We start from the raw sequence: 27,725 nt of genomic DNA on the forward strand, positions 1-27,725 counted from the left end.
TGGGTCAAATGGTATTTGTATTTCCAACTTTTGAAGGAATCACCATACTGCTTTCCACAATGGTTGTACCATTTTACAGTCCCACCAGCAGTGTATGAGCACAGTGATATTTTTGAAAGAAAATGAAACAGAAGGATAATGCGGCTATGCTCAAGAGGTTGAATATTGCTGCTTAAGAGTCGAAGCATACTCTGTTATACAGTAAACGTTTTAGAAAGTATAGTACAGTGCATACATAAGACAGTAACATAGGCATTTATTAAAACTATTAAAGCATAGGTATTATAGGTTATATATGTACTGTATCATGTACTCCTGGCAGCACAGTCTCTTCCTGTACAAGAATCTCGTGATACATGTGTTGCATTTGAGAAGCTGTTGAGTTTGATATGTTCTGTTCTCCAATCAGGATTTCTCTATTATAACCTCATGGGACCGTGGACATATATGTGGTTGGATGTTGCCTGAATGGATTTCATGTAGCACTTGACTGTAGTGCTGCTATTATTGAGTATGTACTTGGGAGTGGACTTGTTGGGTCATATGGTAATTTTGGGGTTGACTTTTGAGGACTCACAAAACTGTTTTCCATAGTAGCTTTACCATTTTACTTCTTACCTGCCATGTGTGAGGGTTTCAGTTTCTTCATATCCTCTCCACATCTATCTATTCTCTTCTTATTATTCACCATGTTTTCTTCAGATAATTTTATAGTTTTAGCTCTCAAATTTAGTTCTTTGACAAATTTTGAGTTAGGTTTTGGATATGACCTGAGGCATGAGTCCCTTCATTCTTTTGTGTGTGGAAATCTAGTCGTCATAGCACCATTTGTTGGAGACACTTTTGTTTTCCCATGAAATGGTATTTATACCCTTGTTGAAAATCAGTTGAACATAGGTGTGAGCGTTTATTTCTAGACTCTGAACTCTGTTTCCTTGATCTATGTCTGTCTTCATGTCTGTACCACAGTTGTTTTTCTACACAAATTTTCAAGTGGCACTAGTTATATTCTTCACAATGCGTAAATACCCTCATTATTTCTATTCTGGTTGTTCTGTTAGTAGCACAGTATTTTGATTACTGTAGATTTGTAGTATGTTTTTCAACTGGGAAGTGTGAATTCTCCAACTTTGTTCTTCTTTTTCAAGATTGTTTGGCTACATGAGGTTCTTTGCAATTCCATGAGAATTTAGCATTGACTTTTCTAATTATGCCAGAAAGGGCTTTTGGATATTGATGGCTATTACATTGAATCTGTAGATCTCTTTGGGAATTATTGCCATCTTAGTGATACCGTCTTGCAAACCCAAGGAGAGGTCACTATGAGTCGGATCCGACTCCATGGCAGTGAGTTAATCCATGAACGTGGGATGTCTTTCAATTTATTTAGGGCTTCTTTAATCTCTTTTGGCAGTGTTCTGTCGTTTTCATTGTATAAATCTTACACCTCTGTGCTAAATTTAACTCTAATTTTTTTTGTTGTGGATTCTTTAGACTTTTCTATATGTAATACCTTATTGGGAGCTCTGGTAGTGTAGTGCCTAAGGCATTTGACTACTAACCAGAAGGCTGGAGGTTCAGACCCACCAGCCACTCCTCGAAAAGCAAATGGGGCAATCTACTTCCACAGAGATACCGCCACAGAAACCCAAAGAGGGGTTGCTATGAGTCGGAACTGACTCGATGGCAATGAGTTTGGTTGTTTTTTTGGTTAATACTGTATAATCTATGAATAGAGATAGTTTTACTTTTTGCTTTCCAATGTGAATGTCTTATTCCTTTTTCTTGCCTGATTGTTCTGACTAGCTTCCAGTATAATACTGAATAGATTGTGCTCTTTTAAAGATTGTTTTTGAGATACTCTGACTGAAAGTGGTCTATATCCAGGAATAGTTTGTTAAAGCTACAAGTTCCCAATGAGTTACAGAGGGAAGGGGAGTGCAGCCATGATGGTCCACAGATCTTGAGACTAGACTTACAGTATCAGGCCACAAGAAAGCAACTTGGCTGGAGAGGTAGTTGTTAACAACACACAGATTCTATATAGTGACCAGCACTTTGCTCCTTGCTTCTTTCTGATGGTTGTACATAAACTAAAAGAACAAATTACTAATTGTGGCAAATTTTTAAATGAAAAAAAAAAAACAACCTAATTTCTCAGGTAATACCACTTTGTTACAGAAAAGTTAAAAAATACAGAGCAATGAAAAGAATAAAATAAAAGTAGCTCAAAATCCCATTGCCCACAGATTATCTCAAATGTGAAGTAACTGTTTTTATCCTTTCAGACTTTTAAATTAAAACACATAAAAAAACCCTGGATGATAGTGCACATTTTCTGTTTTAAACTCACTTGCATCGTGAACACTTTTCTGTATCAGTGACTAAACTTCTACGACATCATTTTCAGTATCTTCATTTATTCTTATCACTGGGCTACTCATGGCACTCTAGCATATGGCTACCTTTTACTTTTTTTCATTAAGTCGCCTTTGTTTATTATTTTATTTGACATATGCATAGTGGCTGATCATTTTAAGATTTTATTATTAATATATCATTTAATATACTTAGGATTTTAAAATATAACGACTTGAAACAAAGAAACTTAATTATGTATCCGTCTGATGGGAAAATAGGAAAGATTTTGCTGTATTTTGTATTTTGCTGTCTTTCTCAGTTTTCTCTGTTCAGCCCTGTTCCTGGTCATGATTTGCTAGACTCTGGTTATATCCCAGACCAGTGGGAGGAAACATTCTGTTTTGGCAACTGCCGTGGAAAGCTTGGTGGTTTCCATCTGTGCCTCTGGTTAGCTTTATCTCTGTTCTAAAAATTTTTTTGTTTTTACGGTAAGTGATCCAGACAACTCTGGTTATTACTTATTACCCCTTGCCCCAGGATGGTTTTCTCCTTTTGCCTACTTTTGTCCAGAGCTGCAATAAGTACTTCATTACAGTAGCATATGCACAACGTAGTTCTAACTAGGTGGTTTAGATGGACCTTCTGTTTTGTATAAATCTTAGTTACTTGGGGGTGGCTGCCTGGATTGATATGAGGCAAGAATTGTAGGACCAGGCTTTGAGTTTGGGGAAAAAGAGGACTGTGGTTAATTATTATTATCATCCATAATACCAGAATAGTGGCCTGGTGTCATGCAAACCAGATTCCAGGCATTTGTGTTCTCAACTGTTAGAAGGAAGGATGTCATAAGACACAATAAATATTGACAGTCCATCTGGAAACACTCTTGATTTTTCTTTTTATAACTTTTTTTCAGCCTGTTCTAGATTATGTTTTTCTCATTCTAAGATCCTTTTTTGGACTTCTAGATCATCCTCATCATAAGACAAATCTTTTTAACATTTTTTTTTGTTTTTTTCATCCCTCTAAGTTTCTGAATGGTTCTTTGCCTCTTGCCCCTACCATCTTATTTTGAGCATCAAAACTCAAACCATCTAGTCTATATTGTGATACCTGTTCCCTTTTATTGATCATAAGTGAAGTCACTGTGGTATATATAGTTAGATACCAAACCAAACCAAATCTACTGCTAGTGAGTTGATTGCGACTTAGTACCTCTGTAGGATATAGAAGAACAGCCCCATAGGGTTTCCAAGGCTGTAAAACTTTATGGAAACAGACTGCCTCATCTTTCTCCCATAAAGTGGCTGGTGGGTTCGGACTGGGTGGTGGGTTTGAACCATCAGCCTTTTGGTTAGCAGTAAATGCTTTAACCACTGCACCACCAACCAGAGCTCCTATAGTTACAAAACCCAAAAAAACCAAACTCACCACTGTTGAGTTGGATCTGACTCACAGTGACCCCTCCTTGGGTTTCCGAGGTGGTATCACTACGGAAGTAGATTTCCTAATCTTCCTTCTGAGGAGTGGCTGGTGGGTTTGGACCTCCAGCCTTCTGTTTAGCAGTCAAGTGCCTTAGGCACTACACCACCAGAGCTCCTATAGTTAGGTACCAAAAAAACCAAAACCAAACTCACTGCCATTGAGTTGATTCCGACTCACAGCAACCCACCTTGGGTTTCTGAGGCTATAAATCTTTATGGAAGTAGATTGCTCCATCTTCCTTCTACAGAGTGGCTGGCTGGTGGGTTTGAACTGCTGACTTTCTGGTTAGCAGCCAAATGCCTTATTCACTATGCCACCGGAGCTCCTTATAGTTAGGTACAGGAATACTTAAATGTACTGAAATGGTGATATGTATGTTGATTCCTTCTTTGTCATTTCTACTCTTATTGTAGGACTAGGCTTTTGTATTGTGGTCATCTGCATAGATATCTTTCTCTGGGTCTTTTGAGCTTTGAATGTTTTGCTGCCATAGAAACTTTTATCATCTTGGTTCACTAGACTTGTGGAACTAATCCTGTATATTTCATCAGCATTCAGAGCATGAGCATGTTTAGTCCTGAAACCCAGACAACTCTTCTGTGGATGATTTCTGAGTTAGTGTCATTGGTTCCGTCTGTACTCAGGGGCTTTGTTTTCTTTTGTACCTGGGAAACTCTTACCTGGCATTTTCTGAAAGCCAAAGATGAAAATAAATATTGAGTTCTTAGTATGGTGTAGAAACTGTTGCTGTTGTTGCTGTTGTCATATGCCGTCGAGTCAGACCCAACTCATAGTGACCCCTCCTTGGGTTTCCAAGGAGGTATCACTACAGAAGTAGATTGCCCAACTTTGCTTCCCAGGAGTGGCTGGTGGATTTGAACCACCAGCCTTCTAGTTAGCAGTCAAGTGCCTTAGGCACTATGCTGTCCTATTAGGTGTTTTCATTTATTTATTTTCTGTTGTGGAGAATATAGACGGCAAGATGTGCCCCAGGTTCAGCAGTTTCTACAGGTGCACTTCAGTGACGTGGGTAGCATTCTTTGGGTCGTGAAATCATTCTCACTTTCCTGTTCTGCGTTGTCCTCCTCCATTACCCTAAACTCACTGCCCTCTGTCTCATCTTTCAAATTACCATTGTCAGTTTGATCTCATTTACTTAGTTCTTGAAAGAGCATGCTACGCTCATGATGCTCAAGGCAGACCTTTTCACACCTTAAGCTAAGCTCTGGTTTTTAGAGGATAGTTTTGGTTTAAGGTTTAAAGTTTGTCTTAGGGCAGTAGTTTCAGGGGTTCAGCTGATCTCTGTGGCTCCAGAAAATCTGGATTCCATGAGAATTTGAAATTCTGTTCTGCATTTTCCCCCTTTTGTTCAGGATTCTTCTGTAGAATCTTTGATCAAAATGTCAGTTATGGTAGCTAGGTACTATCCAGTTCTTCTGGTTTAAATGCTTTTAAATGTGGTGTCTTTTTAAATCTTTCTGCAAACAAACAAATAAAACCTTATAAATAGATGATATCTCCATTTTGCAGTTGAAGATGTCTAATTCCAGAGGTTAACTGACTTGCCCAAAGTCACACAGGCTGTAAAACGTGGAGCCGAGATTTAAATCTAGGTCCTTGATCTTAAGTCTAGTAATGTTTCCTTCACCAGGCTATATGAAAAGTCACCATCATCTTGTAACCTAGGGAAGAGTATAGACTACTGATCCCTCTTGCACTCACTTGTAGTTGTCAGCCCCTTCATTCTTCTGTGCTGACTTTCATTCTTTCTTTGTAATCTTATTTGGTAATCTTACTTGGTAGAAACCTAGAATCCAGGTTTGGTATGTTCCCTTGCCTGTGAGACAAGATACCAGTAATTATTGTGATCCCCTCCGTGCAAGGTCTTTTAGGCTCTCTACCTAGGACGTCTCACTGAATCCTCTCAGTAATCCAGTGAGATTGGTATTATACTCATTTTGTTGTTGTTAGGTGCTATTGAACTGGTTCCAGCTCGTAGTGACTCAGTGGGACAGAGCAGAACTGCTCCGTAGCCTTTCCTAGTGTGTAATCTTTATGGAAGCACATTGCCAGGTCTTTCTTCCTCAGAGCCACAGAGTGGGTTCAAACCATTAACCTTTCATTTAGCAGCTGAGTGTTTAACTATTGTGCCACCAACCAAAACACTGCCATCGCGTCGACTGACTCATGTTGACTCTCATTGAGTTTCTGAGGCAGTATATCTTACAGAAGTAGATTGCCCCATTTCCCTTCCTTGGAGCAGTTAGTGGGTTTGAACTGCCAGCCTTCTGGTTAGCAGTCACATGCCTTAGATACTACATCACCAGAGCTCCTAGGGCTCCTTGTACTCAATTTAAAATATGAATAAGTTTAGGCTCAGAGAGCCACTACCTCGTGAGTTTGAGAAATGCTTCAACAGAGAGGAAAACAAGCATCAACTTGTATCTTTAGTAGCCTGGACACCAGCCTTAGAAACACTGGGAAATACAGCTGGGTGCTGTTCCTTTTACTGTTGGCAATTATTTATAAATGACCAGAAATATCTTTGCAGGGAAGGCCTGATTGTTAACCTTGAATGTCTTGGGAAAACATGCAATATGAATAGGTGTTGTCCACTTAAACCCAAATTGGAAAAAGAAAAGAAACAAATAATGTTTCTTACTGCTTATTCCCTACGCTCCAATTTTGATCTGGTTGATTAAATTGGCCCAGAGAAACTCCTGCTGTTCCATTGTGCAAGCCTTTGGCATTGACCGGTAGTATAGTGAAGTGATACTAGAAGCCCTTGAGAGAGAGAGAGAGATATTTTCAGCATGAGTAATAGAAACAGAAGCCTTCTTCAGAGGGAACCCTGCATGCATTCTGGTAAGGGTATAGTAGCTCTGTGAAGGAGAATGAGGAAGGTTAAGAAGGGTCTCCTTATTTCATCTGGTTTGAAACTGTATTTTCCCAATTATTAAAAATACTATTCTGGCCATTACTGAATTAGCCATATTAACACATGGTATGTGACCTTTTGATCTGTTTTTTATGTTCTGGACTATGACCTTTTGTCCCGTGGTGCTAGGCTGCCAATGTCACTGGCCTGCTTGCTTGCACTTCCGTAGATCCCTGTTATTTGGGAGTCTGCTTAATACTGGCCTTGGCCTGGAGTAGACTGACGCTTGAGGCCTTGATGCTCTTTCCTTTTTTGTTTATAGTTCTTGGATCCCAAGGTTATGTTCCCTTGTCTGTTTGCCTATTTTTAGCCGGGGCTTTTACCCAGCACCATGACCTTGCCTAGATTCTTGGCCCTGTGTTCTTCTGCCTTGTTTATCACCTCCTTGCCTGAATACCTGGGGTTATTGAAATGTTGAGGGATATCACTAAGACAGAAGTCATTAAAATGCATTTCTGTTTGATAGGTAAGAGTAGTTACCAAATCTCATATCTCTAATTTTGAAGTATTCTTACTGATTTTTTCTCTTTGTGCTGCTCCTTTTACTCCTTTGTGAAGTTTCAGACACTCTCAAATTTTGCTGAATCATTTGTGTATTATCCTGGATGATACTGTGTATTTTTCATTGATGTAGCTAAAATTTATTGACTATTTACTGTATGTTTTAGTGATACCATGTAGTTGGAGAAGTCCTTAAGCCGTAGTTTTGGAAGTTGAATTTATTGGTTTTAATTTTCCCTCAACTTTTTGGCATCTACTGTATTCAAGGTATTTTGCTTTGCTATGTGAAGGGATCTAAAACTGTCTACTCAGAGGAATTAAACTTAAATCAATGACTCTAATACCAAGTAGAAAAGATGAGAGAGAAGAGAAATACTTTAGCAGTGCTGATGGCTTGTGCTTATACTTTGTATGCCCCAAGTCCAGTAGAGATGATGGTGATAGCTGACATTTATTGAATGCTTCCTGCACACTGGATGTTTTCCTAAGCATATTATATATATTGTTTCATTTAATTAGTACATGAGAAAGGAATTTAATAAGCCCTATTTTACACATGAGGAGACTAAAGCACCTCACTGTTAAGTAATTTGCCACTGTGGTCATGCAGCTCGTAAGGAATTGACCTGGGATTTGAACCTGGGCAGTCTTGTTGCCTCCGCTCTGCCTTTGTGCACAGTAGATAAGGACCATTCATTCCCAGGTCCTGCTGTCTCTCTGCGTCCTCATCTCTCTCCACTCTGCTCATTGCGTCCTATGTACCAGCCTTACTGAACTGCTTACCATTCATTGAACAACACACTCTCCTTTCTCTTGTGTTTGTCTCTTTACACTTGCTTTTCTATCTTCCTGGAACACTTTTCTGCCCCTGATCTCTAAGATACCAGCCTCTCCCTGCCTCTCCAAGGTTGACTTGTTCTGGCTTCTTTATCCAGCTAACTTTTGTTACAAAGGATTTAAAGGATGACATCTTTTGACATTCCAGTCAAGTAGCTCCTTTGGGAGACCCTTCTCTGACCCTCCAGTTTGGATTAGGTTTCTATCTTGTGGTCCCCATATGTTTTACACATACTTTTATGTTAGCTCTTAATACACTGAATCATAACTGGTGATTTACATATTAGAGTACGCTTGCGAAAGAGACTGAATTTCTTATCTCAGCACATGGCCTCATCACTTGTTGGGCGAGTGAATGCTTGGTGGAAATTCAGAAATAGAAGTCACAATGCAGTCACACTGAAAGTCCATGTTTGACGAGCTTTAAAATGATCTTATTATCTTGGAGGTTCTTAAAAACCTCAAGGGACTGACTTCTCAGAGTCTATCAAAGAAGAATGACTCCTTCATTAAATTACCTGTGAAGAGGAGAGTTTAGTCTTTCAGGGCCCTTGACTATTCTTTGATTTTATATAAAAGAGAATACTTTGGGTTTCTTAAAAAGTTTGACTGGAAGGATTTCTTTTTCCTTTTCCTACTCTTCAGTCCCAGTGCATTAGCCATTAGGTGTTCCCAAAACTTAGCTCTCGAGTGGGGCCTCAGAAATCTCCCTTGGGCAGGCTGCCAGGAAGCTAAGTGCTGCTCTGGTATAGCCATTTCATTTGTGGGATTTTTATCTGAGTGCCTCAGAAGAGCCGTCATATTTCTGACACCGTCTCTGATTCCCTAACGCCTTGTCCATCTAACCATCGTCTGGAGACTCAGTAGCCATTGCTGATGCCTTCTTTTCTTTCATTCCCTGTGTCCGTTTATCTCCGGGTCTTCGTCCGTTTATCTCCTTCGTTTGCTTTGAATTCAGCCATTTTTCTCCATCTCCACTCTCTCCACTGTCACCCAGGCTGCCACCATGTCTTACCTGTACTGCTGCAATGATTCCTGTACCTCTGTCCCGCCTAGTCTATTCCTCACCAAACAGCATGAATGATCTTTACATATTTCAAAACGTAGCATTTATTTGTGGAGCAAGGAAGGGCAGGAGGGAGGTGATGTGACTTTAAAAGAGCAGCCCAGGGGTCCTTGGAGTGAAGGAGCTGTTCTGTATCCTGTATCCATGTCAGTATCTTAGTTGTCATATAGTAACAGTTTTGCATGATTTTACCACTGGGGGAAACTGGATGGAAGGTGCATGGGCTCTCTGTATTTCTTGCAACTACATGTGAATCTTCAATTATCCCAATACACATTTCACCTTAAAAAAACTAAGCACTTTGCTACCCTGTTTAAAATGCTTTATTGCCACTGCGTTGTCAGTGATAACAAACGTTAATCTATGGAGAAACAGGTGGGTAGACCAGCTGAATGATCAGGTATGTCTGGGCAAAAGGGAGTATACCCATGACCATATATAGGGTTGACAGATGATATTTCTACATATGCATTTGTATGGAAGGTTGGGCATTCCTACTTCCGTAGTGATACTGCCTCGGAAACCCAAGAAGGGGTCGCTATGAGTCGGGGCTGACTCGATGGCAAATAACAACAACAACAACATAGGAATGTCCAAATATATTAGAGTTAACAAGGGGCAAAGTTATGATAGCTTCTTGGCCACAGCCAACCACCCTGAGGGAAGGAGTAGTAGGACCTGTCAGCTCAGGGCCATGATCTTAGGGGACATCAAGCTCAATTGACGTGGTACATACATAAAAACATTGTTCCACATCCTACTTCGGTGAGTAGTGACTGGCGTCTTGCAAGCAGCCATCTAGATGCAACAATTGGTCTCACCTACTCCAGAGCAAAGAAGAATGAAGAAAACCATAGATGCATGGAAACAGTTGGTTCAAGGGACTAGTAGACCATGCGATCCTCAACCTAAATGACCATGAGTCCAGAAGAATGAGATGGTCCCCAGCTACCACTATTAGCCACTTGGAAAGGGGTCAGTGCAGGAAGTCCTGGACAGAGTGGGAGAATGGAACAAAACTCAAAATCATAAAAAAAAGACCAGGTTTACTGGTCTGATGGAGACCCTCAAGACTATGATCCCTAGTTACCCTTCAGGTCTGGAATTGAACTCACTTCTGTGGCTTCCAGCCAAACAACAGACAAGCATATAGGGTGAGCATTTACATCAAGTAGGAATAATCCTTAGAGCAATCCGTTGTGGGAGAACAGAAGGGAGATAGCTTGGGGGTCAGGAATGCAAAGGAAAGAAGGACACAGGGAAGAGGTAACTGCAGGGAGGAAGTGGGAAGAGAGCTGTTACACTGTGGGGAATTGCAGTCAATGTCATGAAACAAAATGTGTATGCACTGCTGTATGGAAAATGAATTTGCTCTGTAAACTTTCACCCAAATCACAATAAAAATTAACACACACACACACACACACACACACACCCCCTCATTGCCTTCTTAGCCTTCTTAGGATAAAGACTAAAGTCCTCAGCATGGTCTGCTGTGAACTGGTATCTGGCCTGTCTCTGCGGCCTTGTTTTTCCTGTACCAGATTCCTATTAGCAATCTGTTCCAGATGCACCGACTTTTCTTTCACAGTTTTTAACATGCCAGGTTCTTCTCATGTATAGCATTCCTGCTGTCTTCCTCCAGACCAGAATGTTAGTCCTTCCACCACTTTGGTCAATTCCTTCTCCTCCATTTATGAGCTCTGGTTTTACTTCTTAGGAGAAGCTTTTCCTGATTCTCCAGACTACCTCAGATTTTTCTGATAGGAGCTCATAAAATACCAGTATTTTTCCTTGGAGCAGTCATTATAATTTAATTCGTATTTATTTGTGTGATTCGTTAGTTCTTATCTGCCTCTTCCACTAGACTCCGTGAGGGTAGGGGACTGTGTGTTTCTTCTCAGTACCCAACACAGTAAGGAGTACATGGAAGACATAAAAGGCATTGTCTTTCTCTTTAGGCCTTGTTCTCTTATTGGAAGCCGCCCTGGTGGCTCAGTGATTAAGTGCTCACCTGCATACTGAAAGGTCAGTGGTTTGAAACCACCAGCTGGTCCGTGGGAGAATGATGTGGCAATCTGCTTCTATAAAGATTTACAGCCTTGGAAATCCTATGGGCAGATCTGTCTTGTCCTGTAGGGTCACTATGAGTCAGAAACAACTCAGTGGCAGTGGGATTTTTCTCTTACTGCTATCTCAGATATACTTTAAATACGTAGGGAGGAGCGTAAGGTCCCAATTCATATATCTAATTTATAGTCACCTCCCAAATCATCAGTTGGAATTTCTTCTGGTTTTCCTAAAATAGACCTGTTTAGGTCACAGGGAGATTTATTAGAGGAGGGATAGGATATGGTTGAGCAAGATGAATACTCTTGAGACTGGACCCAAGGGAGCCCTAAATGGAATCTACCAAAGAGTTATCTCAGGCCCTGGCCTGCTTATCTCTGGGAGGTGGGTAGCCTTGAAGTTAATAGTTCCGCCAAGATCCTGTGGAGCTGAAATTCACTGTTCTTCTGAAGAGTCAGGCCTCTCTTTCCTTGGCTTGGCGGAATTCTCTGCTGTCGTATTGACTATTGGCATATCCAAAGTATGGACCCAGTTTATGAGTGTAGGTGGATGATTGGATGATGGGGAAAGATCAGTGTTCTTAGTTGTGGACAGTAGAATCCACTCTAGCTAGTTTAAATACAAAGATATATTGGTTAGCATGCAGAATTTTTGCGTAAAGAATTTTAGTAAAAGATAGAAAACCAAGCTTGAATCCTACACAGGCAAAAGCAGTTCAACCAGGAGAAATATGCAGCCGTGCCAGAGGAGTGTTAGAGCAGAAATCCCACTGCTGCTGTTGCCTCCCACGAAGTTAGAGACCAGACACTCAGATCTCGGGGACCTCTGATGTAGTTGCTGCCAACAAACCATTGACCTCTGTGACTGCTTGAGATGAGAACTGTGTGGCCCCCAAATCAGGAGAAGTTTTTCTGATTCCCAGACTGCCTCAGATTTTGCCGCTTCCATCTTCCAGTCTTACACTGCTGTGCCCGCTCGGGAGAAACTGCATCACACGTAGGACCTCAGCAGCAAGGGAGCCCACAAAATTCAGCCTTTTGCCTTCTAGCCTCTTGGGTGTGGAAGGCATACTAGGGCGTGATGTGGTGTGAGCTTGTTGGCACCATCAGCTGTAGGACGTTAAGGCCGGACCGTTACAGATAGACCTCGTGTGCCAGTGATGTTTTATTTGAGTCTAGTGCAGATGACTACGCTTGGTACCTGTTAGGAACATAGCAAGGAAACGTCACATGAAACAAGGTAATGATGTTCTTTCGGATTTTCAAGCGGTGAATTTGCCTGTGCTGAATTATGTACTTTATAGATCTGTATGTTTTTACAGACTACCCATACATTTGCATATTCATTCCCAGAATATTACTGTTGAGAACGTCACATCTCAGGTGTCCATATGAAAGTTGTTAGTACAAAGGAGGGTAGGTGTTCTGCATTCAGGGAGCTCACAGACTTGTGTGGCAGTGTCTCTCTGTGGAAGTATTATGTATTGAAACAGCTCAGGAGGTTAGAAACATACACGTGGAACTACATGTTTAAAGGTCCAGTATCTGCCGCACTGAGCATGGAGTCCCCAAATGAGAGAGACTGTCAGAGAGCAAAGTCAAACTCAGAAACCAGATTCTCTGTCAGGGCCCAGGAGCCTGCATTTTTAGCAAGCTTTCCTGTTGATCCTTAAATATTCCACCTTGGTGGGAAACCTTTAGTGTGGTGGATCAGTAATAACTCTCAGTGTTACGTTTTGATTGCAACAGTTATTTCCTACTTTTTCCATTTGTTTTAAAAAGTTTTAACAATGCTTGTTTTACAGGGGCAGAGTTGCCAGGGCAGGTCATCTCCATGGCGGCCTCCACCCTCGCTACCTTGGCCATCTCCATTACAGGATATGAATCAAGCAGTGAAGACCAGCCCTCGACTCAGCCTGCAGGTGACTGATGTGAGGGAGGAACGTCTTCCCAGTCATTCTGGAGGATGAAATACAAATAGAATATAAAATTAGGAAAGACGCTAGCATCACCAAGTGCTAATTTACTCCTGCTGGTCCTTCATTTTTCTCTCCCTGAGCTCTGTTTTTACACTTTATTCCCTCTCATCTTTGTTCTTGTGCCACTTTTTTAAGAAACCCTGTTAGGTTTCTTATCTCGGTATCTTTTCTTTTTTTTAAATGCTTTTAAAATTTTTCTTTTGTTCTTTAATGTCTTCGTATGATTTTCCTTCTGTGGGTGTCCCACGTACCTTTTCCACATCTTTCCCTCACTTTATCAGTTTTCTCATCTTGGTTTCTTATTTTCCGTTTCTTTCCTCTACGCCTATGTTCAGTTCTCCATTGTTTTAGTTTGGTCCAAGTCTTCAGGAAGCTTTTGTTCCCCTTTGCCGCATTTTCTTGGCTTTCCTTTTTTATCTTCCAGGCACTCATTTCTCTGGTATTCCTTCTCTGACATTTCTTGCTTTTCTTCTATAAGTTTTGATTTGCATGCCTCATGCTATTAACATGCTGACTGTTGCCCCTAAAGCAGATCTGGCTGGTTTTTCTGGCTTCTGCCTTCTGTGTGGCCTGGCTGCACAGTTGCTGCGGCCTCCTGTGTGTCCCCAGAACGTAGATTCATGCCAGCGTTCAGGTCACCCTTGTACTCGCACAGAATTCAGTAGTGTGGACGCTCGTCCTGCCTGTGCGGACAAGTCTGAGAGTGCCAGGGGCATTTGGAGCTAGGGCATGTGGTATGTCTTCCTGAAGAACTGCCTTTAGAAAAGACTTGAAGGAAGGGATCAACTGCCAGAAAGGCCTTTCAGGTAGTAGGAATAACTTAATTTTCTTACACACTGAATTATATTCCAGAGTAGGGAGAGGATAATGTTTTGATTATGGACTTACTTGTCCCAGTATCCACCATACATACCCACCAGCTTCAGATTTCCACATCAGATACTCACAGAGCTTGGGCAGAACGGTACTCCTTGGGAGGTGGGCTGATTCTCCATGGTGCTGGTTAGATCAGTGTGAAAATTTACTCACAGTGAACATTCATTGGTAAAAGAAACATTTAAGTATATTATGATACAGCACTCAGAGGACCACTACTATGCAGTTACTTACGAAAGTTACCAAATAGCAGAGAAATCACTTATTCAACAGATGTTTAGTGGGTCCCTGCTTAGTCTGTGTCAGGTACTGTTCTCAGGGCTAGGAATGCACTGGAAGAAGAGCAAGACAGAGAGTCTTAGTGCTCATGGAACTGACATTCAGCTGAGGAGAGAAAGTGAGGAAAGGTAAACAGAACGTGACACGGCCGTGGGAAGCTGTGCTGTGCAGGACTGTGGGTGGAGAGAGGGTGAGTGGATGGCGATTCTCACTTTTTCCTTGACTCTCTGAAATACATAGTTAAAAAATTTTTGTTTTATGAAAGGCCAGTTGTAGGTTTTAGGATCTTAATTCATTGCCATTATTGTAGAGCACACCAAGGAATACTGCCCTCAGAGTTACATGGTTTTTCATATATATGGTATCTCTTATAACCTGGGAATAGAAATAACATGATGCTGTAGTGAAATATAACCTAGTAGTTGCGTGACTGGTCAGCAGTGCCTTATGTGAAGTAAATCATTTAGTGTAATTTCCTTCCTTTGAAAATTCTTTACCCCTGGCAAGCTGTCTTTGTTTTTATGGCTCATTCAAATGAAAAGATGTATTTGAAAGCTTAGTTTTTTCATGTAAGAGTGGTTGGTTCCATTTTAGGTGAAATGACATTGTGTCAGAAATACATATAAATACATGTAATAGGAAGTTCTTTTAAAAGAGGACTTTTTAAATATGTGAATTCTAGGACCTTTTAATATTGCTGCTTTCTATAGTTTGAATAATTTTATGAGTGAATTATAATTCTCAGTATTTTGTTATGTGTTTTTTCTCTCTCTTCTTTTTAATGGTCATAAATACTTAAACAATATAAAGTGTATAAATAAGGTAAGAGTGAAATATTCCGTCTCCCATCCTTAACTGCCCCCCCCAAAAAACCCTTATTTTCCTCAGATTTAAACACTGTCAGCAGTGTGATTCTCCATATATTTTCCAGTATGTGTGCAAATATACACATACATGTGTGTATCTTTGTGTGTGTGTATACACACACACACACACTTATTTAAACAAATTTTTTTAACCTAGTGTAAGTAGTCATACTATAAGGAGCTCTGGTTGTACAGTGGTTAAAAAGCATTTGGCTGCTAACTAAATGGTTGGTGGTTCAAACCCACCAGGTTCTCCATGGCAGAAAGATGAGGCTGTGTGCTTCTGTAAAGATTTACAGCCTTGGAAACCCTGCGGGGCTTCTCCTCTGTCCTTTAGGGTCACAGTGAATCAGAATTGACTTGATGGCAGTGGGTTTGGTTTTTTTGGTTTAATCGTACTATGAAGACTATTAGTGTTCATTTTAAAGCCTTGAAATAGGGTACCCTGGTGAATGGCTCTGTGTTACTGTCACTGTTGTGGGTTAATGCAGGGTGTGATGTTTCGTTTTCCCTCTTCAGAAGCCACGGACAAGGGAGAACCCCCTCCGGCTTTGTCCTCGTCCTCTTCAGCTTCCACTCCTTCACCCACTCTGGGCAGACCAAGACCTGAAATTGGAACTTTCCTCAGAAAGAAGAAAACCAGTGACGTCTACTTCGTGTGTCTCGTCTGGGCCTTCATTGCTGTCCAGGTCTGGATGAACCTGTGGATCGTGCAGTTACTGCCGGTGCCCATTGCAGGTCACTGTCTGCTTAACTGTGATCTTGGCTGATCTTTGAGGACTCTTTTTATTTTTCTGCCATTCGATTTTAATATTTGATAGTTTTACTGTTCTTCTAAATAAAATAATCTGTTTACATTTAAATAATAGTATTTTGGAAATATATCACTTTATAATTCTTTTATATTTCACTGTGAAGGTGAAACATGTATTGGAAATTGGTAGAAGAGATTGATAGCTCCAGGCAGAAAGTAAACTTCAATCTTATGTTATTTTGTGGAGGAGAATGTTAACAACACTCTGAGTTCGGGGTTTATAATTGAGTTTTGAGAGCTGCTCTTTACACTGGAAAGTGTACTTTACATTGTGTTTTTCTTTTTTAAAATTGTGGTAAAATATGTAAAACATAAAATTTGTTACTTTAACCACTTTTAAGCATACAATTCTGTGGCATTAATTATACTCAATGTTGTGTAACCATTGCCACTGTTTATGGCCCAGACTTTTTCATCCCCACAAACGGAAACTCTCTACTCATTAAGCAGTAACTCCCCATTCCTCTCTCCCCTCTGCCCTAGTAACCTCTCATCTACTTTCTCTGTACATTTTCTGCTTTATGCATATCTCTGTACATATCTCCTCTAGATATTTCTTAAGTGGGTTTGTAGAATATTTGTCCTTATGTTTCCAGGTTATTCATTCAGTGTACTGATTTCAAGGTTAATCCATGTTGTGGCATGTACCAGAACTTCATTGCTCTCTTCTGGCTAAATGATACTCTATTGCACATATCTATCTATCTATCTATCTATCTATCTATACCACGTTTTGTTCAGCCATTCATTCATTTAATGATGGACATTGTGGGTTGTTTCTATTTATTGGCTCTTTATTTTGTAAAAATGGAATCATGATGATTCCATAAATGGTCATAATATTGCAGTGTTGCCTCTGTCCCTGAATACTCTGGTAATTGATGGCCTACCTCTCTCGTGTTGACGCTCTCTAACGCTCTCGTCTAGGCTGGCAAGAGGAAGGAAGCATTCAGGTGCTTTGGGGAAGAGTCTTTCATTTGCTACTTGCCTCACTGGTTGGACTTTTGTGCTGTCAGGACTCGTATCAGCTTTATCAAGCCCTCAGTGGATGCTCTGGGTTCTGCCATCCAGGAGCCTCCTAGATTTATGATTAGTATTTATCTCTTCCATCAAAGTTTTTCACTATGATTAAAATAGTAGCTTTGAGGAGCTTGTCTCCACCATGGTCTAAAAATCAAACTGATTGACTTGTTTATTTTCTAGGTCATTAATGGTCAAACTTCTCATATTTGTCATCAGATTGAACAGTTAATTAAATAGCATTACTTTAAACATTTACTAAATCAGAACGCTGTGTAAAGCATGCAGTAGAAATGGTTGGATTTTGTGTCTCCTTCTTGTGCCCTCAAACGGTACTTCTTAGGTACACGATATAGCTGTTGTTGAGCAAGTCACAGTGTAAAAACCATAGCCATGCGTTCTGTTGAGGAGTTTATAAAAATGCTTAGTATTTATAGAAATGCTTAGTGAACAGTTTGGTTCTCTCAGAGGATTTATGCTGGCAAATCATATGTCAGTTGCTGTTGGAAGCTCCCTTTCCTTAAAGTTTGTTTGCAGGAGTTATACCTGTCCCAGTCATGTCTTTAACCTCTGGTCCTCATAGGAATTTGATGTGGCCTTAGAAGAACGGGCTGTGAACAAGGTGGCTCCCAAAATGTGTTACAGCCAGAATAATAGGGTCATTCCTAGGCATTTAAAAATGCTAGCGAAGTAGTTGAATTGGTTCATGGTTCAAAGTGGTAAGCTGTGAACTGTTAGGTTACAAGGCAGGAGCTAAGAACACAGGAATCCCTGGAGTTAGAGAAATTACAATGGTTGGGATCAGTTTTCCAGGGTCCTATCCGCAAGGCAGCCTCACAGATCAGTAGCACTTCCCCCTGGCCATGCCACTTTCTCAGTTGGCATTTAAGCTGAGCCCCTGCTTGAAGGCCTTAACACTTCGTGCTGCAGAGGATGCCGTGCATAATGTGGTCTGTGAATGGTGCTCCATGGAGTTCTGCAGTGCACAGTTTGAGTGCCTGTTCCAGACAGCCCTGCCCAAACTCAAACTGCTTCGTAAACTATGGTAAAAGGTTTAGAAGTGTAGGGCAGCATGGAGAAGTAAGAACAACAACAGTGAAAATGTTCTCCTCCGGTGGTACAAAATCAGACGCCTGTGGAATGCCTTATGCTTTTCTGGTCATTACTTACCAGCCATCTAAGGAAAAGGGCAAAGTTTGGCAAGAGTGGCTACAGTAGCCAAGGAGATTAGGGTTTGTCACGTTTACTTGAGGAGGAAGGTATGAGGGGCCAAGATTACAGTCACAGAAATCTTGATGGTAAGACTATCTTAGGTTTATATGGGCTGTAAAATAATTCCTAATGCTTTCAGGGGGAGCTCTGGTAGTGTAGTGGCTAAGGCATTTGACTGCTAACCAGAAGGCTGGTGGTTCAAACCCACCAGCCACTCCTCGGAAGGAAGATGGGGCAATCTACTTCCATAGTGAAACTGCCTCGGAAACCCAAGGAGGGGTCGCTATGAGTCGGGTCCGACTTGATGGCACATAACAACAACAACAACAATGCTTTCAGGATCAGAGAAGGCCTTAGAAGGAAGAAAACAAAAGAGCAGGTGGGGATTGTGTGAAAAGGTACTTGGCCCAATTCCATCTATTTGTAATGCCTTAAACAGCCCTTAGGAGCTCTGGTAGCATAGTGCCTAAGGCACTTGACTGCTAACCAGAAAGGCTAGTGCTTCAAACCCACCAGCCATTCCTCGGAAGGAAGGTTGGATAATCTACTTCCTTAGTGATACTGCCTTGGAAACCCAAGCAGGGGTCGCTATGAGTCAGGTCAGACTCCACGGCGCATAACAACAACAACAAACAACCCTTTTCCCCTCTCCCATACACACTTTTACATTAATCTTCAATACTGACTTTACTGTTTTCGAAGTTCACATGAAGTTAAAGGGTCTTTTTCTTTTGGATAAGAAAATGCTGTATAACGATGACTTAGCATACAAATATAAACTATAAGACTGTATAGTTTCTGCCATATTTGCACATTAATTGCATTTCCCAATACCATTGACTGTAAGATGCATCATTATTTTATGAATCACTAAGAAAAAACTGCTGCTGATTAGGGAATGGTGCAGTGGTTTCTCATAGCCTCACTGGTATGACACACTCCAGTAAGGGCCCTTTTTCTTGTTATAACCTTTTAATCTGCATTTTGTTTATGTGTGTGTTTTTTATCTTCTTTATAGTCTGGATACTCAAAAAGCTTATTATTCACTTTGGAGCTGTGAACTTCCTGGAGAAACGCTGCTGCCTGTGGTGGCAGGTCGTAGAGCGCTTCCTGAAGGAGCGGCAGGAAGCTCTAGCACCTTGGCCAATCATTGGGCTTGGAAAATTCTTGTTGAAAGTTGACAGCAAGGTAATGTATTTTAAGAGCATGGGCTGTTCTAAAGGGTTTATGTATTTCATGGGTTGAAATACCCTATGTCATGGTATATAGTGTTTATAATTGTTGATAACACCTTTAATATATCAGTCTAGTGCAGTTTTCTTCCCCCTTGATTCCTTCCTGTAGTGAAATTTTAAAGTTTGAATTATGGTGTAAATACAAGTTGGGTTTACTTCAAATTAGTACTGAGTACCTTTCTTTTTTTTTTCCCTCCTCCTCTAATAAATGAGAGAAGGGGCTCTTACAGAGCACTTAGTTCAACTTCTTCATTTTATAAGGACCAAATTGAAGTATAGAGGGATTGAGTGACTTGCCTGATGGCCATAGAACCAGGTAGTGGCTCAGTTCAGTCCAGTGAATATGTTTGGAGTACTTCCCATGTGTCAGATCTTACGCTCAGTCCTTGGGTAAATCAGGGAATCAGATGCAGAGGTTTCCTGGCAGAAGTTCAGTGGGGAGAGAAGGTCAATTTCTGTGTAGGGGAAGAGACAGCAGGTCAGTGACTCAGGCAGTGACCAGATTCAAAGGCCTGGTGATGCAGATTCTGAATCTAGAGTCTGATTGCAGATCTCTTCTGTTTACAAATTATGTGACCATAAGGTTTCTTAACCTTTCTGTGCCTTGGTTTCCTTATCAATAAATTCATATAATAATACCTCCTTCATGGTTGTGAAGGTTAAATGAGTTAATATATACAGAATTCCTAGGTCAGTACCTAGTACACAGTAAGCTCTATTTAAGCATTAGCTTATTTGTGTAGGAAAAATATGTACAGGTTACATTGGTAGTACTGAGCAGGAAATATTGTGGTGGGTGGTGGCAGAGGGAAGGTTTATAGAGGAAGTGATGCTGGAGCAAAGTAGAAAGTGTCAGTAGGAGTTTACTGGACATGGTAGGAACTGAGTAGGTAGATGGAACAGTGCGAAGGGCACAGAGACTTCTACGGTGTGATTCTTAGGGAATGACAAGTGCATGGTCAGACCATGACAGTGAGTGGTGGGAGGTAAAGCTGGAGAGTTAGAGATTGAATCAGCTCAGTTGTTTCGTATGCTGTGATGAGCAAGTTGAACTTCATTATGAAGACTAACAGGTATTTCCTTTAATGATCCCATCATGACTTTAATACTGTTACATGAAGCTGGTGTAGATATGGGTCGAGAATTATAACTGGAGTTCACAGGAGGGGGAATAAATCTTTATAGTCATCCATAATAAAAATATTGCTGGATCAAAGGGAATGAACATTATACATTTTCTTACGTATTGCCTGACCAGCTCCTGAAAGTTTACCAGTTTTCATTCCAGTAGCACAGCATATGGGAATCCCATTTCCTTGAGCCCTTGCCAACACTGAATAAAAAAAAAAAAAAGTCATTTTAGGTAGAGTAAACATAGATCTGAATGTTGGATGGTCCCCCCCCCAAATAATTATATAATTCAATGACATTTTTTGAACTTTTTAAACAAGAAGTAATGAAGAGACTTTCACAGATTTCACCGTATTTATCACATCTCCCTAGTGTTTGTGTGAAGCTTATCTTACTGGAGCACTTTTAGCATTTTGACCTGTTTGATTCTTACTTCAATTTCTCTGTCTTACTATTTTCAAAGAGTGACAAACTAAAATCTATTTTTAGCATTCACTTGTACTTGGAATGTTTCATTTAGGAAAATTCAACAGTGTAATGTGTCAGCTGAAGTTCTAGGAGCATCAAAAAATATTCATAATGGAGGCCGAAAGCAAACCAAACCCATTGTTACCAAGTCAGTTGACTCATAGTGACCTCATAGGACAGAGTAGAACGCCCCATAGAATATCCAAGGCTGTAAGTCTCTATGGAAGCAGACTGCTACATCTTTCTCCTGCAGAGCTGCTGTTGGGTTTGAACTGCCAACCTTTTGGGTTAGCTGACGCTTAACCACTGCGCTTCCAGGGCTCTTTGTTATGGAGGCAGCCTTGTAAAGATTTGCCATTTTTGTATTAATTGATATGCCAGTCATGTAGTGCCTAAGACATTTACTAACCAGAAGGCTGGCGGTTTAAACCCACTAGCCACTCCTCAGAAGGAAGACTGGGCAATCTATTTCTGTAGTGATACCGCTTCAGAAACCCAAGGAGGGGTCCCTGTGAGTTGGATCCAACTGGACGGCAGTGAGTGTGGTTTGGTTTGTCTCCTATTTAAGGAAGATTACAGTTGATGCCAGAATTGTGCCTAAGGCATTTGACTGCTAACTAGAAGGTTGGTGGTTCAAACCCACCAGCCACTCTGTGAGAGGATGACTGGGCAGTCTATTTCCATAGAGATTTTGGGGAAGAAAATAAAAAAACCTCACTGCTGTCGAGTCGAATCCAACCTATAACGAACTCTCCTTGGGTTTCTGAGGTGGTATCATTATGGAAGTAGATAGCCAACCTTCCCTTCTGAGGAGTGCCTGATGGGTTTGAGCCACCAGCTTTCTGGTTAGCAGTCAAATGCCTTAGGCACAGTGCCCCCACAGCTCCCAGGAGTAAAGATTTACCGCCTTGGAAACCCAAAGCGGGTCGCTGTGAGTTGGAATTGACTCGATGGCAGTGAGTTTGTTTTTGGTTAATATAGTGATATATTTGAGCTGCTGTTTTTTGCAGAAGATTCCTATTTGTCATTGTTTTATTAAATTTTAATTGGTTGGACCAGTGTTTCTGAAATGACCTGTATACAAGAGATAATTTGAAATGTGTATCAAAACATGCAAAGTGTACTTTAAGGGAAATTCTGCGAAGATTTATGATCACTCTAAAATTATGTTTTAAGACTTTTGTGTGACTAATAATTCCTTAAATCCTGTGTTTAGTGATTTTTAGATTATTATATATTCATCAAAAGGGAGCTCTGGTGATGTAGTGATTTAAGGCATTTGGATGCTAGCCGGAAGGTTAGTGGTTCAAACCCACCAGCTGCTCTGCAGGAGAATGATGAGCAGTCTGCTTCTGTAAAGATTACAGGCTTGGAAGCCCTCTGGGGCAGGTCTACTCTGTCTGTCCTAAAGGGTCTGTATGAGTTAGAATCAACTCAATGGCAGTGGGTTTTATGTATTCATCAGAAAGAACATATAGCATTACATATTGTGAGATTCAGATGAGGTAACATTTGTGTGAAGAAAAGCTGGGTATAACATACAGCACAAAGACGTGCATAAAGATTGGGATGAAATATTAACAATGTTATACATCTGTTTTGACCAAGTGTTGACTGCTCTAAATGAACACAGAAATGTTTTTCTCTTCTGAAAAATGTGGAATAACTGACACTATAAGCTACAACTTGAAAGTTCAATGAAAATTTGGTCTAAGAACATGAATTAGTTTATACAAAAATCAAAACAAAACAGCTCACTGCTGTCAAGTCAGTTCAGACTTGGAGCAACCCCCACTGGGTTTCCGAGGCTGTAAATCTTTATGGAAGTAGATTGCCCCATCTTCCTTCTGTGGGGGCTGGTAGGTTTGAACTGCTGACCTTCTCGGTAGCAGCCAAATGCCTTATTCACTATGCCACCCAAGCTCCTTGAACTAGTTTATATAGGAACTAAAATTTTGGTCCGTGATACTTGAAAAGATCTTAACATTTATTACTCTCGTCTTTGGAATTTGGTGTGACTGTTTAAATCCACAGGTATTCAGGTTGTTTTATGTATTTTTAATTGTTAACTTACCAACAAAGCTTGTGGTTGTCATCATTTCAATTAATGTACATTTTAAAGGAATATTACATTCTCTTGATTTGTAAACTTTGTTAATGCATTACAGTTTGTTTTTTCCTTTTGTAGTTTTTCATTTGTGTGGAATAATTTCCTCTCATGCTATCGGTGACTGTCTTTTCTTTTCATACTGTTACTGCATTCTCTAATGAAGTTCCACTGTTCTGATCTTCTCTTTCTCACTTACCCCCCCATCCTCAAGCTCTGGCACTGGCTCAATAAGAAGGTAAATGAACACATGGATGTTGGTATTTACTATTGAATTCTGTAACTTTCTCCCCTGTATCTCCCTTCTCACACAGTGTTTCTGTCCAGATGTCTAACTAAGATTTTTGTTTGTTTGTTTTAAATTCTAATTATAAGCTATGGAAGGTCGTGAAGTCTGAATTACTGGGCTGTTTACCATTTGGTAAAAGCCCAACAAAGGCTGTTTCGGAAAGGGTGGTGTTTCCTTGCCCAGGGGTTTGTAAGCAGTTCTGTCTTCTGTCTTTCTGTCTGTGCTGAGCTATCTCTGTTCCTCTTCAGCCCTGTGATGCGGCTCAGCCTGGTGCTCTAGGCTCTTTGTGGTGGGAGATACCTGGCAGCGGGCACTGGAAAGGAGGAAAGCTCTTGCTTGTTACTTTTTCCATTCATGACACTTGTAGGAATTTTAAAAAGATAAATCTGTGGGGTATTGTGTGGTATCCTTGGCTGCTAATTTTGTCTCTTTTTATAACTAGTATTCTGCCATTTTATTTTTAACTTAAAAAAGATTGTAGTTATGACCTGTAACATCTAATTTAGTGTATTTCCCAAGGTGTGAGGTTGTAAATACTTTACGTGATTGGTGTGGAATTATAACAGGTACTTTCTAATCATATCAGCACAGGCTAATCTAGATGCTTTAGTAACTTTGTGCCCATGATGTAGAGTCCACGTTCTTGATCTTCTTTCACGTGATCCCTGGGACAGATAGAAAAGAGATAGTGTCATTTATGAATATTGTTTTTAAACACAGTAAGACTCTAAAAGTCTTCAGTGGGAATATTACAGCAGTTTTTTAAAAATGATGTGGCACTTTTTGAAAGTTGATCAGAATGAGACTTATGAGCCTAAAGATTGTTAGAATTCCAATTTTTTTCTGTTGAAACGGAGGAAAGGGGAGACTTTTAATGATGCCTAAAGTTTTAAACTATGGATTGAAAACAGTGTGTCAAATATGCAAACACACACGGTTGTATGTAACTTCATTCTTTACAAGACTAGTGTTAGTAAATGGAATCAATCCTTGGCCAGTGATAGTGCTGCAAACATAAGTTACATTTTCTTATTTTGATCCAGGTAGGCGGTTCGTATCCTCCAATTCGTACTTGAGAGGGCAGAAAAGAGAGAGCTGGTCACTAGGTTCAACTTGAAGAGCCTTCAGTGAACTAAATGAGTGAGATTCCTATTTTATGGGTCTAATTCATAAGTAAATAGTGTGTAAGTTAGTTTTAAAAGATTCCTAAAAGCTCAAGTAACTTTTGATGATTCTGTGTCGCATAGATAAAGCACTGGTGTACGGTCAGAGTGACTGTTGCAAGTTCTGGGAGCTTATGTTCCAGGAAAGTAGATAAAAAAGTTGAGGAGTGTTTTGTTTCATTACATCTAAGGTCAGAGAATTATGGCATCAAATATTTGGAATGTAAAGAATTACAGTGGAGTGAATTAGGAAAACAGTTCAAGAGAAGAAAAAAGGGTGAAAGAGAGTGTGTCTTACAGTTAACTGAAATATAACTTCTCTGTTTCTGCCTAATTTTCATTCCTTGGTATCTGTTGCTTACACCAAGCTTCAGCTGCAATTAGAATTTGCTTAAAAAACAAAGTGAAATCTACAAACCCAGAATAATGAAATAGAAGCAAAACTCAGTAGTGGAAAGACACTTTCTTAATAGGTTGAAGAGTAGAATTAGGTTTTTCTTTTTTTAAAATTGTGGTAAAAATATATTTAACAAAACATTTTCAACATCAACCTTTTTTCCCTGTTCAGTGACACTAATTATTCACCATGTTAGGTAACCCTCACCACTATTCATTTCTCAAAATTTTCCCCATGCTTTAACAGGAACTTCATGCCCTAAGCAGTAGTAGGTCAGACAGTTCTGAACTTAGAGACTCTTTTGGTCTAGAAATGACTGCAGACGCATGCACTTCTCGCTTAATGCCTTTCTGTACACACATAGGCATCCGTGTCTGCTGTGTAACCACACACGTTTTTGGTTGTTACAAAATTGTATAGATCATGGCCTTCATTCATACTTCATGACATGCAGAATACCATCTTAAAATTACTTCCTTTCACAGTTTAGAAAACAAAGTTTAAAAACTACATTAACTCCTCACAGCATGGGAGATGAGAAATTATTAGAGACTGCGATTTCCACAGGGAGGGCTTTGGTGACAGGTGGTCTGGTTTCCTTTGCTCAGACCAGTGCATGGCGCAGATCAGCTTCGGACAGCACCTCTGGGGTTTCCTTAGGAATTGTCTCCGCCTTTCCCCTCCTCCTCTCTTGTTTCCTCTGTCCGTGTTTCTCTTTCCATCTCTGAGTTTCTGTTTCCTTGTGCGTCTCGTTCCACTGGCTCTTGCAGGGGTGTGTTCCTTTTTCCTTACCTAAGTTTTTGATCCTCTTTTTTTCTCTTGGTTGTTCCTTCTGTACCCAAGCTCCCCCTTCTCCTGTGTTTTTCTTTTCTTTTCTTGACTTTGTCCATTTCCTTTTATCTTTGTTTAAACTACTGTTTTAGGTCAGAGTTTACACAGCAAAATAGGTTCCTCTTTAACCATTTTCATACACGTCATTCAGTGCCATTGGTTACAGTTTTTACAGTTTGACAGCATTTTCATGATACGGTGTTTGTTCTGTGTCCATTGATTAGCACCCCTTCCCCTCCTTGCTTTCTCATTTTTGCTTTTGGGTAATTGTTGACTGTTTGGTCTCATACTGTTCATTATTTAAGGGAGCACATTACTCATGGGTGATACTGTTTCTTTTATAAACCCCTCTATTATTTGGCTAGGAGCTCTGGTAGCATAGTGCCTAAGGCACTTGACTGCTAACCAGAAGGCTGGCGGTTCAAACCCACCAGCCACTCCTTGGAAGGAAGATGGGGCAATCTACTTCCGTAGTGATGCTTGCCTGGGAAACCCAAGGGGGGGGTCGCTATGAGTCGGGTCCGACTTGACAGCACATAACAACAACAACAACAACAACATTATTTGGCTGAAAGGTGACCTGTAGAAGTAGCTTCAATTCCCCATTCAAAGATTATCTTAGGGTGATACTCTTGGGGGTTCCTTTAGTCTCTGTTGGTCCACTCGGTCTGGGGTTTTTTAGGAATTTGAGTTTTGTTTTACATTTTTCTTCCATTCTATCCAGGATCTTCTATTGTGTCCCTCATCAGAAAAGTAGGTAATGGTAACAGGCCACCTTCTAGTTCCTCTGGCCTTGGGTTAGAAGAGCTTGTGGTTTTTGTGAACTCTTGGTCCCATAGCTTAGTTTCTTCTTTGAGCCTTTGAATTCCTTCATTATCTTTTGCTCCGTATAAATAGAGACCAATAGTTGTATCTTAGATGGCCACTTGCAAGCTTTTAAGACCCCAGATGCTACTCACTAAACTAGGATGTGGAATATTATTTTTGTGAACTTTGTTCTGCCAATTAACTAAGCTGTCCCCTGAGACTATGGTCGCAACCCTTTTAACCCTGTAAACCAATCCCATGAGTTGTTTGGATATATCTGAGAAGGCTGTAACTGTGCCCCCTTTTGTTATATACATGGATATATATGCAACACATACAATCTTGTGTGTGTACACACACACATACACACATATACACATAAAAATGACTATAGATACACCTATACAGGGAGCTCTGGTGGCGTAGTATCTAAGGCACTTGACTGCTAACCAGAAGGCTGGTGGTTTAAACCCACCAACAACTCCTTGGAAGGAAGATTGGGCAATCTACTTCCATAGAGATAGTGCCTCGGAAACCCAAGGAGGGGTCTCTGTGGGTCAACACCTACACATGCATGTGCACTTACTTGCTTATGCCTTTCTTTGCACACACAGGCATCCATGTCTGCTGTGTAACCACACACATTTTTTGGTTGTTGTTACAAAATTGTATATATTACAGCATTTACCAACATTGTCCCTCTTTCTCGTGTACTTCTTAGTGTCTTTATTTACCCTGGTTGCGTCATGCTGACTTTGCCCATATTCTGTCTTGCCTTTCCCATTATCCAAAATAAGTGTCTTCTATCTGGACGGTGATTCCCTCTCCGTCCCATCCCTGATAACCATTAAAGAATGTTGGTTTCTGTGTGTGTATCTATTCTTGACTTGTAATAGTGGGACCATATAGTACTTGTCTTTTTGTGATGGACTTCCTTAACTCAGCATAATGTCCTCCAGATACATCCATGTTATGTTTCATAGACTTCTCATTA

At 40.4% G+C, this 27,725-nt stretch overlaps 1 protein-coding gene across 1 annotated transcript in view; it reads left to right on the forward strand.

Annotated features, from left to right (window-relative positions):
• Positions 1-27,725, forward strand: part of TMEM245 (transmembrane protein 245) — a 90,023-nt gene that overhangs the window by 16,413 nt on the left and 45,885 nt on the right. The window contains exons 3-6 of the mRNA XM_007951944.2: positions 13,063-13,179; positions 15,777-15,995; positions 19,322-19,491; positions 23,459-23,482. Of these exons, the coding sequence (XP_007950135.2) occupies positions 13,063-13,179; positions 15,777-15,995; positions 19,322-19,491; positions 23,459-23,482 (530 nt within the window). The remainder of the gene's footprint in view (positions 1-13,062; positions 13,180-15,776; positions 15,996-19,321; positions 19,492-23,458; positions 23,483-27,725) is intronic.

Source organism: Orycteropus afer, unplaced genomic scaffold (assembly GCF_000298275.1).
Source record: "Orycteropus afer afer isolate SDZICR_OR568_19922 unplaced genomic scaffold, OryAfe1.0 scaffold00320, whole genome shotgun sequence".
Lineage (NCBI taxonomy): Eukaryota > Metazoa > Chordata > Mammalia > Tubulidentata > Orycteropodidae > Orycteropus > Orycteropus afer.